Consider the following 19,764-nt stretch of genomic DNA (forward strand, 5'->3'; position numbering starts at 1 on the left):
TAAGAGACAACACGCTCCTCAGCTCCTAGGCCAAATCTCTTCTAATGGGATGAGAGCAGGAGTGTAAATAGATGCTGCTTTGAGAGTGAAATACACACACACACACACACACACACACACACAATGTCTCCACCATTTCCTTACCCTAATCTGGTGATCATAGAGTCCCTGTGTTTTAATGGAAGAGTCATCACTCCGAAATGATCATCACCCTGTGGACAGCTGTTCCAGAGTCCCGAAGCAAGAGAAGAACTCTAGTATCTTAAGGCACTAAGATGAAGGGTATGTGTCATTGGAGCAAATATACAGAGCAAGACCAGAATAAGAAATGTAGGTGTGGATCTGAAACCAGATAGAGGAGACTAGAGGATGCTTCTCATGTTAGTTTTTCTACCAAGTGATGACTTAAAACTGATCCTTAATGTGTTACAACTCTGTGAATACACACTGTGTGACCTTCCCTCATTTCATTTTTATTTTTTTTGAAAGACTTATCCTAAGAAGATATGTTTTCCTTCTGATATCTGCCAGTCTTTTGGCCCATTGCAACCCTTGCTCCGTTCTTGGTTCAATAGGTATCACCCAATGCATCAGAAGCCAGAGGAAAGCCATCTTCTGGGGACATCGTTCTCCACAGACTTCACTTGAGCAAATTTAACCTGTCCCAGGACTTGGGAGTTTAGTCCCCAAACTCCAACTAATAGTGTTAAGAGTCAAATTGCTTGAACATCTCTGAAACAGGTTCTTTTAATCTTCATTTTGATAACTGTTTAGATATCGCTTTCCTTCAAAGTTGCTCCTCATTGCTCTCAAACACAGGGTTGCTGTAGGACACCCCCTGCATGTCAGAATAGGAGGTCTGGTTTAGTGGGGGCCAGCTTGAATCATTTGCCAAGTTCCTCTGCCATATCCGATACTGGCTTTTTGATTGATAGCCAAAACATCTCTTGACTGCTATCCACAGAGCTCGGTTTTCAATAATGGCCTTCTGTAAGATAAAAGATAAATAATTTTGTAATTTGTTACCTAATTGAGTTCCACAGATCATAAGCAGATCATAATCATAATCATGTTTCAGTTTTTGTTTAGATACAGCTTAACAAAATTCTTGGACCTAAGTGAATATTAAGTAGTTTTGTAGCTACATCCTTAAACTGTCCTACTTAAGGAACTCAGCTAGATGGAGGTACTTTCAAAAGGGGGGGCAGTTAAGCTGGAAGCAGCCTACCTCAAAGATACTTCTTGGGACTCTCAAATCTAAATTAAATTTAAGGTCATTCCAATTTTATATGTCACACCATACCACATCTAACTTCATGCCTATTAAAATGACATTTTTTAAAAAAATGTTTAACATTTCATAGAACTGAGTGTGTAGAAAGATGAGCAATGTATCTTTGATACTCTTCAGCAAGGCACTGCTAGCCATGAGCACAGGTCTATGACATCTAGATAAAGTCTTCAGTCTTGAGGTTGGCGAGATCTAGATTCATTTCAGGTCTTTAGTCTGAGACCTGTGCCTGTCCAATTCCCACCACTGAAGAAGAAAACCTGAGCCTGTTGGGTTAGAAATAATAATCCCTTCATTATATGTGATATAAGGGTTATACAACAGCCCTTATAGTGCAAGCAAGGTAGGGCAAGGCAGGGAAGGGCAGGATAGGGCAGGGATGGCATCCTTTCCTCACCCTTCTGAACTACTTTTTTAACTACTGGTTGTCTGCAGAGGCCCTGTTTGCACATGTTTTGTTGCCACTAAAATGCATTTTTAATAATATAAGGGTGATGTCTCTTGTAAAACATTTGGGGCTGGAGAGACAGCTTAGCAGTGAGGAGCCCTGGCTGTTGGTTGCTTTTGTCAAGGACCAGAGTTCAATTCCCAGCACCATATGGCACATGACAACCATCTGTAGCTCCAGTTCCTGAGGATCTGAAGTCCTCTTCTGTCCTTCTAGGGTACCACATTCACATGGTACACAGATACACATTCAGGAAAAACACCCATACACATACAAAATAAATAATTACAAACATTTTGGACTGCTACTTCATTCCATAGGTTAGTCCGAAGCTTAAGAGAAGCTAGTCATGAGACAAATAACAGAAAAGTTTAACCTGTGTGTGTTTGTGGTGTTCCATTCTATCATATTTTGTCCAAAAGTTTAGTATCTTAGATATTTTCATAACAGAAAATAAGAACCTGACAAAAATAACTGATTTTGGTATCCATCCAGTGTATCTCTTTTATAAACTGACTTAATGAGTAACTATGGAAGATGTAGATTACTAAAACCTGCCTATTTTTGTTACTTGAGATTCATTACCTGCTGGGGAAAGCATACCAGTGACATAGATGGTGTTTGGGACCCTGTGAAGCAGGAGAAACATCCTTTCAGGGGGCCTGCCATCAGAAATAAGGAACTACATAAAGCAGGCCTGGAGGGAGATATCTCAGAGGCCCGTGAGCAGTTCCTTTGTAAAAAAGTTGTCCCCATCTCTCCTAACCTTAGTCCTAGACAATAGCTGTATAGATTTCATTCATGTGTGACTGCTTTTCAGTGGCCTTGGTGTACATAATTACTCTATTATATCTGACTTTCTTAGTTCTTTCTCCTTCTGCTCTGGTGAATTCTGTGAAACTAGATGTTCCTTGATGTAATGATTCTTAATCAAAAATTGTGGCATAGGGGTACAGCACAGCACAGTCCTAATGGCCCAGGCTCTCACCTTGGAAACAATGTAATAACTGCACAATGGTAGTTTCAGATTAATGTCTGACTTGCAAAGAAAGTTTGAAGAAATTATTAGAAAATGAGACAGAGCCATATACTGCTACAGTCACGCATGGTCCATTACCGGAAAGTGAAATTTATTCAATCTATAAAAATCATTAGTATAAGAGACATAATCAAAAGGGATAAGGGAACACAAACACAGGATATTTTAATTCAGAAAGGAAAAAAATATAGAGTCATGGTGTTCAATGTCCAGAAGCAGAAAACTAGTGGAACTGCTGAGTTAAGGGTTAACCTGACTCTTTCTGGTCATTGCCTGGCAGCTTTGCCCATGTCATTTATCATTAGAGCTTCACAGAAAACCGCATGTAGCTGACCTTGGAGCTCTGAGCTCTGAAGTATAAGTTAAAAGTTAAAGTTTAGCTGGGCAGTGGTGGCACATACCTTTAATCCCAGCACTTGGGAGGCAGAGGCAGGTGGATTTCTGAGTTGGAGGCCAGCCTGGTCTACAGAGTGAGTTCCAGGACAGCCAGGGCTACATAGAGAAACCCTATCTCGAAAAATGAAAAAAAAAAAGTTAAAGTTTAAATAATGATACATTTGGAATTATTATTTTGGCCACAGGCCTGGGAATAGGGAAAGCTTGAAACTTTGGGGAACAATCATAATTTTTAATTCTTTGTGAGATGTGATCATTCTTTTGAACTTGACAATTTAGTAATGATTATACAATATCTTTCTTTTACCTGATTTTTGGAATAACAATAAAAGCCTGGGGCAAGTTAAAGGTGAGGGAGTGCGTGTGTGAGTGAAAGGAAAGTGCATGGAGGCAGTGTGGGGGGGGTGAGGTGTGTGTGAGTGCAAGAAAGGGAGCATACAAGGCCACAACCTCCAGCCCAAGGAGGGAGCCAAGGTGTGCACAGCCTTAAGCTGAGAGAGAGACAGAGAGAGAGAGAGAGAGAGAGAGAGAGAGAGAGAGACAGAGACAGAGACAGAGACAGAGACAGAGACAGAGAGAGGCAGAGAAAGATAGACAGAGAAAGACAGAGACAGAGAGAGAGACAGAGAGACAGAGGCAGAGAGAGACAGAGAGAGACAGAGAGAGAGAGAAAGAGACAGAGAGAGAGAGAAGAACATCAAGCTGTAAAATTTGCCTGTCAGTTGCCAGGTATCCCTACTTCCAGTTGAGAACCCCGATCCTGTGTCAAGGCTGGACCTGGCAGCACACCTTGCCAGAGTCTTTTTTTCTGAACACTGGAAGGCTTCTTGGCAGAAATTTAGGCTCAGAGAGCCAACTTCAGCTTCTGGCCAACCTCAGTGCTTACCAGACAGACCTATTCTACCTTCCCGGAACAGAAAAAATGCTCTTCTCACAAACACTTTGGACTGGGAGAAGGCAGGGTCACTGAAACCAGATACAAGTGTTTTAAATATAGCAGGTGTAGGGACTACTCAGTTCTTAAGTACTTATGTACATACACATGCATGCACAGTAATAAGGAAGATGGGTATTATTACAGCTATTCATATGAGTTCCCATGCTTCTGAGCAGGCAGGGGCATGAGACTCACATAGTAAGGTCTCACTTACTGTTTGATTTCTGGGCAAGTGCAAGATTAGCCTTAGAGGTAGGACTAGAGCCAGGGCTCAGTAAACTAGACAAGACTTAAAACTCTGCAACAGAAGTCAGCCATCATACCTGCCCATCATGAGAAAACTCTTGAGACTATGTATAGCTAAACCCGTCCCGGCCAGTATAATGGGTTTAGCTCAGCTCATCCAGAATTCCTTTATATATTCTGGAACAGAGTGTAGATACAGAGCCACCTAAGGAAAGACATCTGGCTGAGTCCTTAGTGGTCTGTACCTACTCTCTTAGGCTCACTTACCACATGAGGCAGGACAACATCACACCTGTCCTTCTCAATTATAATAGTCCTTACCAAAGACTGACCACAGAGAAAGGGATTACCAAACAACTGGATGCCATGGGGAAGGTTTCTAAGGTGGAAGCTCCTGTTCCCTGATGCTGTGTCTCAGTTTAGAAAGTACTGGCAACTCACAATAAACATGTGTGTGTGTGTGTCTCTCTGTTTGTTACTAAACATGGGAACCAAAGAAGATGCCTAGCTTATGTGAGCATCAGTTGCCCATCCCAACCGCTGGGCATGAACAAGGTCACTTCTGATATTTGTTTGAATGGCTCTTACCCAACTCTTACTAGAATTAAGCAGGATTTTAAATGTAATAGTTACTAACATAAATTCTTGCCAGAAAAGCTTAATGGCAAGCAAGAGAAGATATTATCACACAAATAACTAGTGTGTGTATGCTTACTTCACACAGATGGTGAGTCCCACCTGTCTGTTATCTTTATCCTGGAAAATTGCCCTAAGATATTGCCCCTAGGGGGTCAATGAAGTGTTGTGGAAAGAACAAATGTATAAAGGCACGAAAGATTGACAGAAACAAAGTAAGGAATAGTAGGTGCCACAGAGATAATGATGGCTTACCGCTTACACTGGTTTTTGTCATGTTTGTTTCTGAATGCATTTGAGGGCTCTTGTTTGTTTTTATTTCATTTGTTTAGGTTTGGACTTGTGAGATTGAATCTCTCCATACAGTCCAGTCTAGCCTCAAACTTGATCTTCCTACCTCAACCTCCCAAGTTCTAGGATTACAGATAGGCAGTATGACTATGCCTAGAGAGGTTTATGTCTATTAAACACCAAGTATGTGCTTCTTGCTGCTCACATTTATATATGTATATGTATATATATATATATGTGTGTGTGTGTGTATATATATATGTGTATATGTATGTAGGTATATGTGTATATGTGTACATTGCACATATGTACATGTGTACATGTATAGTTGTATATGTGTATATGTATATGCATATATGTATGTATATGTATATATGCATTTATGTGTATATATGGTATATATATGGCAAAATGGTATATCTTGTATATATCACACATATACACCATACATATGTATACATGTATATGTGTATATATATACATATATATGATACAGATATACATATATACACACATATATGTATATATGCCATATACATACCATACATATATATGATGCATCTATGGTATATATGCATATATGTATATATCTATGTTATATATGGTGTATGTGTGTGTGATATAAATAATATATATACCATACACATATGATCTTTAACACATATAAATATGTATATGCATATATGTATGGTATATATATGTAACATATACAATATACATATATTGAGTATACAACATATATATATACACACACATATATATAAAATAAGGTATGATTACTAGTAACTTTTTAAAGCAGAAGGAGTAAACCCAATGAAATGGAATAATTTGCCCAAAGTCAAGCAGCAAAAAGGAGCTGAAGCAACGCTTCACATCAGAAGGATTGTCTGAGCTTATGCCCTTGGCTGCAATTGTATCAACTGGAGAAGGGCTTTCTGCTAGGACATTATGACAGACTTTGACACTTGGCAACCATAAAGCTTCCTTATCCACCCATCTGAAAACCAAAACCAAAAACAGACAAACAGTCTAAGCTAACCTCTCAGAGCGTGGATTACCTTACTCAGAATAAGACTGAGACAGTCCTGGTGAGACATATGAAGATGTCTGCTAATGGACCATAGGAAAACTTGTGTTTCCTGGAAATAGTTGAAATAAAAGTCTGTGAATACCTCCCCTGTTTTCTTTCTGCACATACATACACAGAGAGAGAGAGAGAAAGAGAGAGAGAGAGAGAGACAGACAGACAGACAGACAGACAGACAGACAGACAGAGATGAACAGGAAGCATGAAAGGACACAGCTAAGGCTGTACTGAAAGTTCAGACCTCTGACTGACTTGTGAAAGCTCTGAAGTGTCTGCCTCGAGTCTGGTTCCCAACTCAGTAAATACTTTTGCTGTTTAAACTGCACTTGGTGAGTTTTGATAACTTCCTAGCAGACCAAAGGATCAGAAAAGATTTTTGAAGAGGTCAGTCCAGCAATAGTGACACAGAGGATGAAACAGAATGTCAATATGCAGATATGAAGAAATATGTTCCAAAAGGAAAGCGCAGCCAGTGAGATTCCTACATGGGATTATCCTTTAAACCAGTGGTTCTCAACCTGTGGGTCACTACCCCAGGGTTGCATATCAGATATTTACATTTTGATTCATAACAGTAGCAAAATTACAGTTACGACATTGCAACGGAATATCTTTATGATGGGGGAGGTCATCAGAGCATGAGGAACCGTAATAAAGGGTCATAGCATTAGGAAGGTTGAGAACCACCACTGCTTTAAATGGTGGGGGCCACCCTTCTGCAATTCATTCATAGTACAGTCACATCAGTCTAGTTGCTTTGGAGAATTACGGCATAGCATAGTCTTTTCAGAGTATGTTGCCTGAACCCAACACAATAGAATCCCCTGGCAACCTGTTGGATGTGCAAGCTCTCACACTTAATCTACGCTACTAAGCCAAGCAGACTGAGGGGAGGGCTTGGTAATCTGTGCTTCCCATTTCACCAAGCCTGCCAGGTGAGCATGATGCCCACTCCGCTTTGGCATTCACTGGTTTAGCCTGCAGGGAGAGGCTCCAGTGCCCTGAATGATGTGCTTTGTTCTTCCACCAACCACTGTTCTACACAGCAGGGAATGTTCTTGGGAACTCTGTCCACACAATACTAGCTGAGAGGTCAGGTTGTATGGAACTCACAGCCCATTGTGAATAACCCAGTTGCAGAAACACGTAAGTTCTACAATTCAAAGCAAAATGGAGGCAGATAGAACCTTCATTTCTCCTCTCCTAAATGGATGCCTTCATTGGGTATTTTCTTCCAATACCAGGCTTTGAAGAAGGGAGATTATATAGTAATGATAAAGGAATGGTAATAAAATATTTAGCAAAAATGGTGCTAATAAAATCAGTGGTAGAGTGCTTACCTAGCATGTACAAGACCCCGAGTTCAGTCCTCAACACTGAAGACAAATCAAAAAAGGAAAACAAACAAACAAACAAAACCACATACAGAATGATTTTATTGATAGGAAATGTCTCAAACAGGAAAATCCATGGAGGCAGAAAGTGTGTTTGTGAATGTCAGTGTGGAGAGGAAGGGAATGGAAATCAATTGCTTACGGGTTGCAGGATTTTTTTGGGAGGGGGTTGAAATGGTTCACAAACTGGGTAGTGTTGATGGTTGCACACTCAGCAACCATGCTAAAAACCACTGATAATTTAAAATGGTGAGTTTTATAGTACACAAATCATATCTCAGCTTTAAAATGTGGATTCTATTTGGGCCTATACTGGGGAATTTTAAGAATGAATCAAACTTTAAAGACCATGAAAGCATCCTCCCTACAACACTTTCTAGTCAAGGAAAATGATTGTATGTTTCCTCACCAGAGAGGAGCCATTGCGCACTCTGCAGAGCCATTGCACATTATGTGAAGGAAGGGCCATCACAGCTCTGAGTCTTGGCACATTTCTGTGCTCCATTCGCAAACTCCTAAAGAACTGAGCCTGACTCGCACACACAGCAAACAGCCTGAAGGCACTTACCTCCACAGCAAGGGACACAACAAAGTTGGAGCTGATCATGATGAGAATGTAGACTCTCCACAGAACAGGAGTACAGAGCAGCTGGCAGAAGATGAAGCACACTTAGCCTTAGAACAAATATGCTGGACAAGTTTTCATGCTCACACTGTATGTATAGGCTATATATCACAGCAAACACACACACACACACACACACACACACACAAGAGATATTCAGGGGTAAGAGCACTTGTGTCCTTTCATAGGCTTCACAGTTCAGTTTCCAGAACCCATATCATCATGTAGAGTATAAATGGCATGTGTATATAATACATATTGCATACATATACTTTTATGTATGTATATATATATATACATAAAGAACTTATACATGTAGAAAACTGATGTTCATTTGAGAATTGCAACTCTTCTTTCTTTCTCTCTTAGTCTCTTTCTTTTATCTAAAATTTCTACATTTACTAATTTTAGTCATTTTTAAATGAAAATAAATAGTAGTAAACCCTTTTATCCATTTGCTTTTTGTTTTTTGAAGAGGGAATTCAGGAATATCACTTTATTCCCAGGCATCTCTGAGGACACATGTGAGAAACCTCCACTGTCACCATGTGGCTCTCTGTCCTTCAGTGCCATGTTTCTCTTCATCCAAGTCCTTTCTTGGAGTACTCAGTCAGGGCTAGTCTTCCAGGGCTTTGCCTACAGCAGCACACTCTGTGCCCTCATGAGGTTACCACCCAAAGGAATACATGAAACTAAATCAGACTCTTTTCGTACTTCCTCTGCCTTCCTCCAACTCTTCTTCAGGCACAGTGCCTGATATATAAGTATGCAAATGAACTAATTGATGGATAGATAAATGGATGGATAGATGGATGGATGGATGGATGGATGGATGGATGGTTGGATGGATAAGCCAAATAAACTCTGTTATGTACTACATGTCTTATATAATGTTTCATATGCTTATGGGAGTAAAAACTGATGCAATCTTGTGGAGAACAATGTTCTCTAAATTATTATTTAAAATCCATCTCTAGGAATTTACTCCTGGCATATACTTGCACATGACTGAAAATATATGTATATTGTTCTTCTACTGTGCCTTTATAAGAGCAACAAATTAGAAACAGCTACATGTTAATTAATAGAGGATTGCATATAAGTTATGATATATATATACAATCTATACCTTGAAATACAATGTAAATATATATTAAAATATTATGTTATAATTAAAATAATTAGGAAGGCTTATATGCTAATATGGCACAATTACCAAAGTACACTGCTACATGAAAGAAATAAGGTACAGGACTGTGTATGTTATAACAGCTATGAAAACGTTCCACTCAGCTCTCCTGCTGCTGGGAAGATAAATACACACAGCTATGAAAATGTTCCACTCAGATCTCCTGCTGCTGAGAAGATAAATATTGGCTACCCCAAACAGTATACTCAACATCTACAATAACCTCCCCCCGCCCAAAGCTTCACTTCCCATGGGCTACCCAGGGCCAAAAAGGAAGAATCGCATGGATTCTGGTGAGGCTTGGTTCTGAAAGGTGCCAGGCACCCCTGATGGGTGCTTACTCCAGTCAGTGTGGACTGAGAGGCTTCTCATAGGGCCCTCCTCCTCCTCTCTCTACTTTGCTAGGTTTGGTCTTCACAGTGGTCTGACACTTCTCCTTGCTCTCCCTGGCTTTTGATCTTTCCTCCCACAGATATCTCCTACAATGAATAGATTTCTTGCATAGCACATCCCACTTTGGCATCAACATTTCTGAACAGAGGTGAATAGAATAGTTTTCTATCGTTGTGTAAAAATGTGGGAGAAGATTCACATAGATAAGAAATACATGTACTTCTCTGCATATGTTTAAAATAAAGTGTAAAGATATGTTAAAAAAGCTGATGCCATGTGTTGCCTCCAGCCCTGGAAGACCACACACACACATACACACACATTTAGGTTGCAAAACAGCATGATACAATTCATAATAAACTTCATAACTTTGAGGCAAAGCCCATTTGAAGTACATGAATTTTAAAAGGTGGAAGAATAATAATGTTATAATTTTCCTTGCCTGAATATTCCACAATTTCTAAAATAGGCCCATATTTACTTAACAAAAAGGTTTGGCTTTAAACTGAATAATGCCTCTTTGTAGTATCCTTAGTAGTCCTGCTGCCACAAACCCCACACAAGTTCTCGCCAGACAAAACCACATGCCCTTTATTCTGCCAGTGTTGTCAGTCTGACTGTAAAGGTCATGTACATATATGTATACTTATATATATCATAAATACACTTTTCCTCACTTGAGTAGGTAAATCCTGTAGGATTTCAAAATTGTCTCAGTTATGTTTTTTAAAATGTAAGAAAGAAAGGGACCTTGAGATAGAGGAGTGTGGCTCTGTGAAAGCACCTTTTCAAATATAAATATGAAAGTACAGAAAATATAACTATGAAAGTACAGAAAAGTATGGTTTTTAAAAGTAAGTACATATTTGAGAATTAATCTAAAGACTGTTGCAGGCAAAATTTCTTTAAACAGCATTTGAAAGCAAAGCATGTATGAGCTGACTTTTACCAATCTTTCAGGGGATTTTGTTTTCAATGAAAACTGGCTCAATACTTGTTCTAAGGCTATGTTTAGTCCCAGAATGTAACACTTGATGCAATCTTATTTCCTGATTAGCTTGAGTAAAAAATAGATATAATTCAGCACTCTTTTAAACTCTGTCATTTCCAAAGAACATAGCCAGTGTCGAGAGCCCCTGTCAGTTACGACAGTGACCTGCGATCGGAGGCTGGTGACAAAAATACTAACATCGTCATCTTCCAGAGGATACTTACGTCCAAACGCCTATGCAACTCTGGGATATCCGCAAATAGAATGAAAAGACATACGCCCATCTGTAAAATCAGCACAAGGACAAATATATCTGAGGAAACAAGAACACAAGCTATCATTTTGAGAATTCATCGTGGGATGCATCACATCTATTGACTGATATATTCTAGGTTAACGCTGATTACATTTACTTGACTTTTACATTCAAATGCTGCATAATGGATGAAAGCGCTCATTTCTATGCAATGGATCTCACCTCTACAACCTCTGTGCATGTCCTTGGGGGGGGTCTTTTTTTATATCTATGTTACATTTCAATTAGTGCAGGTGGTAAATAAATATATAGAGAATAACAATGGCCAAATGTCCCTTTGATAAATTTTTTAAAGACATTCAAGTATCTTGCCTTAATACAAGTCTTCTGCCTCAAATCCATTTCTGGGAAACCAAGAATGCCATAAATACATGAGATTTTAAATTGTGATTATATAAAGATGAACATTCAACAGCTTCTTCATCCCAATGAGGAAAAAGACAAAATTAATCTTCCTGGAACAACTTTATATTGAGGATATTGATCCTTCAAATTGTGCTCCTGAAGTTTTACAATTAGAGGGTTAGTATCGATATACAAATACATGTCTCAGAGACTAGGAAGGGCACAGACTTCTCCTAAATAATCCCTCTGCCCCAAATTACTCCAACCCAGAGTGTCCACAATGCTGTATGTTGAGATTCCTTGTGGCCAGACCTACTTCCAGTCTGCCACTACACAATGCCATCCTGACCAGCCTTCATGACACCAAGTCCCAACTGAGGGCTGTGACCCTTCCCATGTCTCCAAGGGTGAATTCTGATAGACGGTGACAAGATTGGTCTTTACATTGAGCTTCCCAACTAAGACTGATCCCCAGAGAATTCACCTAAAGACAATGTCGGGTGGAACCATGGCATGAGAAAAGAATTTCTTTAAGGGGAAGAGAGAGGCAGGGGACCAAGGCTGTGGTGTTTTTTCAGAGCTCTGGTGGAAGTGAAGGAACTCTAGAGGAGATTGTCCCATGCAGTTGCTTCTTCCTTCCTGAGAAGCCTGAGCAGGACTGCTCTAATGATCAGCAATGGTTAATAATCGCCCCTCTGCTTGAACACAGTGTCACTCACAGTTTGTATAGGTGGGCTGCCTAAATGGTTTTCCTTTAGAGAATACAAGAGCCACAACGATACAGTTGATTGTTCCCAAAAACCATATTGTAGTATTCTCAAAACTCGCAAAGGTGCTGTTACTTCTGGTCTTCTCAGGAACGTTGGGAGATGCAGCTAAAGCTGAGATGCTCTCATTTCTCACTGGACAGACACTATAAAGGAAACCAAAAAAACCAATGGAGTTCTCAGAACACATTTGCATCTGCAGGTCACCATGGCAAACAATGTTAAGAGCAGACACCCAATATTTCATATTTGTTCATTGGTAAAGAAGACACAAGAAAAACTAAGCACAGACAAATCTATAATTTTGTGTGTATGAGTAGGTAATTAGATACACAGGCAGAGCCAACTGCTACTTGTTCGTTAAGCTGTTTGTCCATTGTTTATATTAGGGATGCAGGGGTGGAGAAGAGTAAATTGTGTTCATCCATTGTTTATATTAGGGATACAGGGGTAGAGAAGAGTAAACTGTGATTCTTCTCTTAAGAGACTTAAGAACCGTTAATTAACCTATGGGGTAACATATACTTTATTGTTGAACTGGGCAGTTTTGAAAAGAAAAGATTTTGATCGTTTCATTGGACATGGTTTAAACTAGGTTCCTTAAAGTGGGACAAACCCAGAAAGTTAGAACCCCTAGCCATCCGCATTATTAAGCAACACAGGCCAAATTATGCAATAAAAAAAAAAATGATGGTTGGTAATTTCCCCCAAAAGATTTAAGGGAATTAACAACCTTGGTAGATAAAGACACATTTGACTCCCCTTCATATGAGCCAGATGATGTTTGACAGAAATCAGATTGCAAGAAGCTAGATTTGATGCCACACTGATACCTGTGATACTCCATGATATACCAAGGCTGCTTCTGCACCAGGATGAAGCCCACGATGTGCATGGCCAAACTGAGAAGAATGTTGAGGATGACAGAAAGCAGCAGAGGTGGTGAGATCAGCCGCCCTGCCGGTCTGAAAGGTACCAGCTTGGGGTTGGCCCCATTCAGATTCACTACAAAATAAATCCAAGGTTTGTATACATGAGAGGAGGAAAATGGTGGGTTCTTAATCATCAGAGTGGAACAATTAAGGCACCGATCAAGCCTCCATCTGAGAAGCCTCATTTTGCACCAGGTGGTAATTAACAAAGAGACATACTACAACTGATTAGAGCAGAGAATAAGGGACTGTGGAATGCTCTGCCTTAAATGGGACTTCTCTGTCACAGCCCATTCTCCAAAAACTCTGGGATCTTTGCAAACAGGGGCAGGCAAGTAGACAGAAAGGATACAGTGAGAGCTGATAGGTGATGGTGATGAAACAATGTCTTCTGGACACGGGGTAGTTGCACAGGTGAGCTCACTGCAGTCGTGGCAGCATGAACAAGATCTGTGCAAGTGTAAGCCAGACCAAATCCGAGCATAGAATGGGGAATTGGACCTAAAGTGCTACCCCCGGCTGAGGAGCTATGGGCAAGGGATAGCTGCTGGGAGAAGGAGAGTCAGTTTTCTCTAAGAGTGTATCACCAACTAAGTCAGCTATGCTCCAGCGGAAGGTTACACATACAAGAATATTTATTTGTCCAGCACACATCAGTCTTGATGGCATCATGATTTTAAAGGATGGCAAGTTGATTGGGAAGGGAAGAAAAGTGGAGCAGAGAGGAGCTTGAGGAGAGGGTGAATATAATAAAGAAAAATCACTGGAGTTAGAGAGATGGTTCAGTGGTTACAAGCATTGGATGCTCTCTCTTGCAGAGGACCTGGGTTTGATTCCCAACAACCACATGGTGGCTCACAACCATCTGAAACTCCAGTTACATGGGATCCAACACTCTCTTCTGGTCTCTGCAGGTACCAAGAACCTACATGTTATGCTCTTCCTGTTGCCTTCAGATCAAAATGTAAAACTGACGGCTACTTCTTTAGTACCATGTCTGCCTGTGTGCCTCAGGTAGGTGGTAATATGATCAGAGGTGGTGCTGATGGGTGCAGGCCCCCAGTCACCTAAGATTTGGATTTCATGGGATGGAAAGTCACTAAAAACTTTTGTTTGCATTTTTGTTTACTATTGTTATTGTGGTGAGAGGGTATGTGTCACTGCATGTATGTGATCAGAGGACATCTCTCTGGAGTTGTTTCTCCTCCCACTTTCATGTGGGTGTCAGGGACTGAATCGACATCTCCAGGCTTGCAAGGCAAGCATCTTTACCTGCTGCCAAGCCATCTTGCCAAGCCATTCTAGACCATCTTAAGCAAAAGAGCGACATCATAATATTTGCATTTTAACAAAAACTATACTGTATGAAAGGTAAATGGAACCACCAAAGACAGTTTACATAGAAATACATTAGGGCAGCCTGTGACTTTCTATGTAACTTTTCAAGAAGAATGATGGGGTTGTCAGCAAGAATGAAAGCCAGAGCAATTATATGGGCAATGCTGGCTTGGCCCACCCAACAAAATAGGAGAGAGCGGTTATCTTGCACTGGCAGGAAGGGAGCCAGGATGTGATGTGAAGAGACACCATGACCATAGCAACTCTTATAAATGTAAACATTTTACTGGGTCTGGTTTATAGTTCAGAGGTTCAATTCATTATCATAATAGTGGGGAGTGAGGCACACAGGCCGACATGGTGCTGGTGAGGTAACTGAGAGTTTTACATCAGGAAGCTTAGACAGCAGGAAAAAAACAACACTGGGCCTGGCTTGGGCTTTTGAAACCCCAAAGTCTATCTCAATGACACACTTCCTTCAATAAGGCCACACCTCCCAATTCTCTTTCAGGTAGTGCCACCCCCTAGTGACCACACATTAATGTACACAACCCTATGGAGGCCATTCCTATTCAAATCACTCACTACAGAACTTTGTATGTATTAGATGGAAAGACTGAAAAAAAGAGAAAAATTCCAAATGACTACCGGTCTTTGATTTGAGTGACTAAGGAGGAAGGATGCTATCTCATATAGTAAGACATATGAGGGAAAGGACAGTTTTGCTTCTCTTCTCTTGTTTCACTGGCATATCCCAAATTCCTAGAGCATAAAGTAGCACAAACAGGCCACTCAGTAAGCTCCCATAACTAGGTCTGGAAGAATTGAGGGTTGAGCTCAACTATGTCATGTGTGGGTCCTGCTAAATAGGCAAAGCTGGACGCTTCTTCATTGCAGAAGCTCCAGATAATCACCTTGTCTGCAGAGATAAACTAAGGATTCATCACACAGTGATGACTTTAAAGTCCTGTGACTAGTTGACATCCCTTAGGGACAGGGTGCAGGCTGAAGTCAAGATGCTCCAAGAACAGGGTTTAAGGAGATTAAAAAAGAAAGATGGAAGCCATGTCACTTAAGTGGTAGATAAACTCAGGATAGTGTGGTATCACTAAAGCGAAAAAGAGACTTTTTGAGGAAGGAGGGTGGTGTTGAGAGGCCAGTGCTTGAGGAGAAGTGGCCATTGCTATAGACCGCAGACAGGCATGGAGAACTTGGGCAGCCACAGGCAGGGGAGTGGCTGAGTGGAGTTATCACTGTCTCCACCTGAGAAGTTCTTGTGTACTTCTATGCATGTTTTTAGAATGAATTGCCATGAGAGCTGTTAAAATTACAGAAGGCATGAAAGCAAGACCATTGCATATGTAAAAAGAGCTTAACCTTTGTAGTCATTTGCACCCTCCCAGACAGTAATCCCTGAGGTGACTCATAACGGATGCCTATTACTGCTAAACTCTCAAAGGAAAATGGGCAGTGGAATTGAAAACCCATGTTCACACGAAACCCTACACGCAGATGTTCAAAGGAGTTTTTGTCTTAACTTGTCAAAACTTGAAAGCCACAGAGTTGTTCTTCATTAGGTGAATGGAGAAATAAACTGTGGTGCAGAGACAGACTATCATTCAGCACACTAAAAAGGTAAACGTCCAATTATGTAAGGTGTGTAGAAACCTCGAATGTATAGAGTTATTACATGAAAAAGACTGATCTGAATGGCCTGGTACATATATAATTCCAACTGCAGACGTTTTTGGAAAGGTGTAGAGGCTGTTAAAAGACCAAAGTGGTTGTCATAAGTTTGGGGGAAAAAAGAACAACAAAAAAAGAGCATAAAACATTTTTTGGAGGTAAACATTCTGTATGGTAGCACAATGATAGACATCTGTCATATGACATGTCCAAGTTCATAGAGTTCGAGATTAAGGGTAAAGCCAAATGCAAACTATGAGCTTTGGAGGAATCGTAAAGTATAGATGCATGGAAGTCAACGTGCCTCCCTTGAGGCAGGGATGAGGCTTGCAATAGGGGGAGCTGTATACGCTCAGAAGGGAGAGATGCAAAGAAAATCTCTCTGCCTTTGTCTCAACATTGCTAGAAACCTAAAATAGCTTGAAAATGCATTCATAAGTTGAAATTTTTCCCTATGTAGGAGACAATCCACATACTCATTAGAAAGGTGGGAGGTGGGAACTTTATGATGGCAGAATTGCCCTTAAGTGCCACTTTCCATGGCAAGAGGCAGCAATTCGGAGGTCATAAAGATCAAGGCCATTCATTCAGCTCTACAAGCAAAGCGCATTTCAACTGCATCTACACTGAAAAAGCATACCAAAGTCATTTCCTATTTCCCAGGTGCTTTTTCATTCTGGTTGATTAGTGCCCATTTATAGAAGCTCTATATTTCAGGGAAAAGGCTAGTTTTTTTCCCCCTTTCTTAACATTTTCTTTTAATAGAATTGAATATTCTATGACCATACCCGACTCTGAGACTAAGCTATACAATCCCACTACTGATAGCAGCCCTTCCTCCGGTGGAGGGAAAGCAGTAGGGAGAAGCATCTCCAGGAAAAAAGCTTTAAAGTTCTTACTTGTTACACCAATAAGAGTAGTGATGGCCAGATCCTGGAATAGAAACTGGTAATTTGAAAGGCTGTTTGTCTTCTGGAAACCAAAAGGAAAGCAGATTAAAGAATGAGAAGTGTGTGGATGAAGCTTAGCAATAATTGCATTATGTTTCCCTACAACTTGTTTTCAAGAAGCTTACTGAAGACACACCATAGTTTTGGGGCTGTTTGGGTTGGTGAGTGGTGGAAGCAGGGAGACGCGTGTCTATGAAAGCCTCTAGCTATAGGACAGCCTCTGCATGTGCTTCCCAGGCAGGGTATCCTGCATCCATGATACCCACAGCTAAGGGGACCACCTGCTAGATCTGTCTCATCCCTTTTCCAATGATTAACAGAACGTGTGGGCTTGGTCTGGTGCAATAAACCACGTATCCCCAATAGTCACATGTCACAGCTGTTTGGTAATCTTACACAGTTTTCACTGAAGGAAAGTCAGAGCAACTGAGTTCACAACATGTATCTTGGGCATTGTTATGTGAGATGTTATACACTTTTAAAAAATTGTCTCACTGTTCTTGCCAAACAATGTTTGAGCCTCTGACTTCAGGCATGTTGCTTCCCTGCTCTCTTAACTGGAGAGGAAAGGAGATCATATTACGCCATATTGGGTTATACTTTTGAGGGCAATAAAATGTTGGGATTCCAAAGTAGGATCAAATTCCTACAAGCAGCTTAACCTCTAGTGCCCTCACTAGAGAAGCTGAAAACCTATGTGAAAGCAAAGTTTTGAGACCAGAAGCTTGAACCAAGGAGAGAGCAAATACAAAGATATCTGTAGGCATGGTCCCCTTCCTTGGTGTTGGAGAGTGAGCTCACACACTGACATCACACACGTTAGAGACCTCTATTCTCTTATGCTACCCTATTAAATAAGAGCCACCACATGATGATACAGGTGTTTATTTTTATAGCATAATTTGCCAATTTTCAGATCTATGCATGTAGGGAATGAGAGCTATGCTAGGTTATTTCCCCCTTGAAAGTCAATTACTAATCATGTAACTTTTCTCATCATAATGCAATAAAAGTTAAAAAAAAAAAAAGTCAATTACTAAGTTTTCATGACTGTTAAGATCTAGTTGTTAAACACAGCCTTAAAAAAAAAAAACCACTTAAATCATGCAAACATACACTAAACTGATTGCGTAACATGAAGGTGGGATCCATGCAAGGCTTGGTGCTGTCTACTTCCTTGCTCCATTTGTTTTTCTGTTATCTATGCTCCTGGGTTATTTCCAGCTCCTGTATTTATAGGGTACATAAGTGTGTACGGATACTGTATGTTTTCCATTCACATTTGGGTGTACCAGGTGGAAACCTGGATAGCCACACCCCCTGAAACTGCAAAAGGGAAGTCTGCTGTGGTGACTAATGTTGTTTGTCAACCTGACGTCCCTACGAACAGGAAGTTCAGCTGAAGACTAGCCTCCATCAGATTAGCCTGTGGACAGGTCAATGGGATATTTCCTTGATTGTTAACTGATAAGAAGCAGCCCAGTCCACTGTGGCCTGGGCCATGCCTGGGAAGGCAGGACTAGGCTATGTATGTAAACTAGCAGAGCAAGCCTGGAAAAGCAAGTCCATGAGCAGTGCTCCTCTGTTGGTCTCTGCTTCCCACTCCCGCCTTGAGTTACTGTATTTATTCCCTTCAGTAATGGACAAAAACCTATAAGCCAAATCATTCCTTTGCCCCTCTAAGTTGCTCTTGGCTCGTATTTTACCACAAAGGATCAAGCTAGAACACCAGTTACTAAAGCACTACTCCAGGACTAGAATCCACTCTTTAATAAATAGAATTGGGAAGGCAGATACCTGGTCCACACGGGTGAAAATGACAATGAGAATAAAATGACATTATATTCTGTTCCTCTGTTGTCACTTGATGCTCTGTTTCAATATCAGAGAGCCATGGCTTGTCCTGCAGGTCCATCTAGTCCTGATTTATTATGTGAGCTCTTGGGGACACTTTTAGGAGGATCCTTGATACACAAACATCCATGCATTTAGCTCCCACTGGCACAACTACTTGCTTTAGTTCTCACTAAACGAGGCTTAGTCCCAAGTCATACCCAGTAGAGCAGCAGAACACCAACATACTGAATCATGCTGTACAGGGCCATGTACTTAAACATGCAAAAGGATGTAACGAGAGCAGCTCGGCCTTCCCTGTGGAAGAAAAGGAATGAGAGCGGATGAGGAAGGTGGGGGAGAGAAACTGGGTGTTATTCTCTGCTATTTTTCTTTCCCATCTGAACTTAGAACAACAAAAATAGATAAAAAAGCCAGACATCTGGTTATATGAGAGCTTGTCTCCAACCGTGCACAGCCTTGAACCAGTGGGAGCTAAATGCATGGTTGTTTGGAAAAGAGCAGTTCTGGGCCAGTGTCCACAGCCTTGATCCAGAAATGGACTCTGACTTACAGTTACTTTTGTCCATTATGTATGAAGTTGTTTCAGCTCTTGAACTCAGAGCCAGGGGAC

The 19,764-nt window shown here is 40.7% G+C and overlaps 1 protein-coding gene across 1 annotated transcript in view; it reads right to left on the reverse strand.

Moving 5' to 3' along the window:
• Positions 1-452: 452 nt before the first annotated feature.
• The window catches only part of Atp13a4 (ATPase 13A4), a 130,245-nt gene continuing 110,933 nt past the window's right edge, over positions 453-19,764 (reverse strand). Inside the window, exons 25-31 of the mRNA XM_031364600.1 lie at positions 19,352-19,448; positions 17,247-17,319; positions 13,225-13,396; positions 12,344-12,537; positions 11,188-11,276; positions 8,334-8,414; positions 453-988 (exon numbers count right to left, since the gene is read on the reverse strand). Of these exons, the coding sequence (XP_031220460.1) occupies positions 788-988; positions 8,334-8,414; positions 11,188-11,276; positions 12,344-12,537; positions 13,225-13,396; positions 17,247-17,319; positions 19,352-19,448 (907 nt within the window). The 3' untranslated portion in view covers positions 453-787. The remainder of the gene's footprint in view (positions 989-8,333; positions 8,415-11,187; positions 11,277-12,343; positions 12,538-13,224; positions 13,397-17,246; positions 17,320-19,351; positions 19,449-19,764) is intronic.

The sequence above is a fragment of the Mastomys coucha genome, unplaced genomic scaffold (assembly GCF_008632895.1).
Source record: "Mastomys coucha isolate ucsf_1 unplaced genomic scaffold, UCSF_Mcou_1 pScaffold12, whole genome shotgun sequence".
Classification (NCBI taxonomy): Eukaryota; Metazoa; Chordata; class Mammalia; order Rodentia; family Muridae; genus Mastomys; species Mastomys coucha.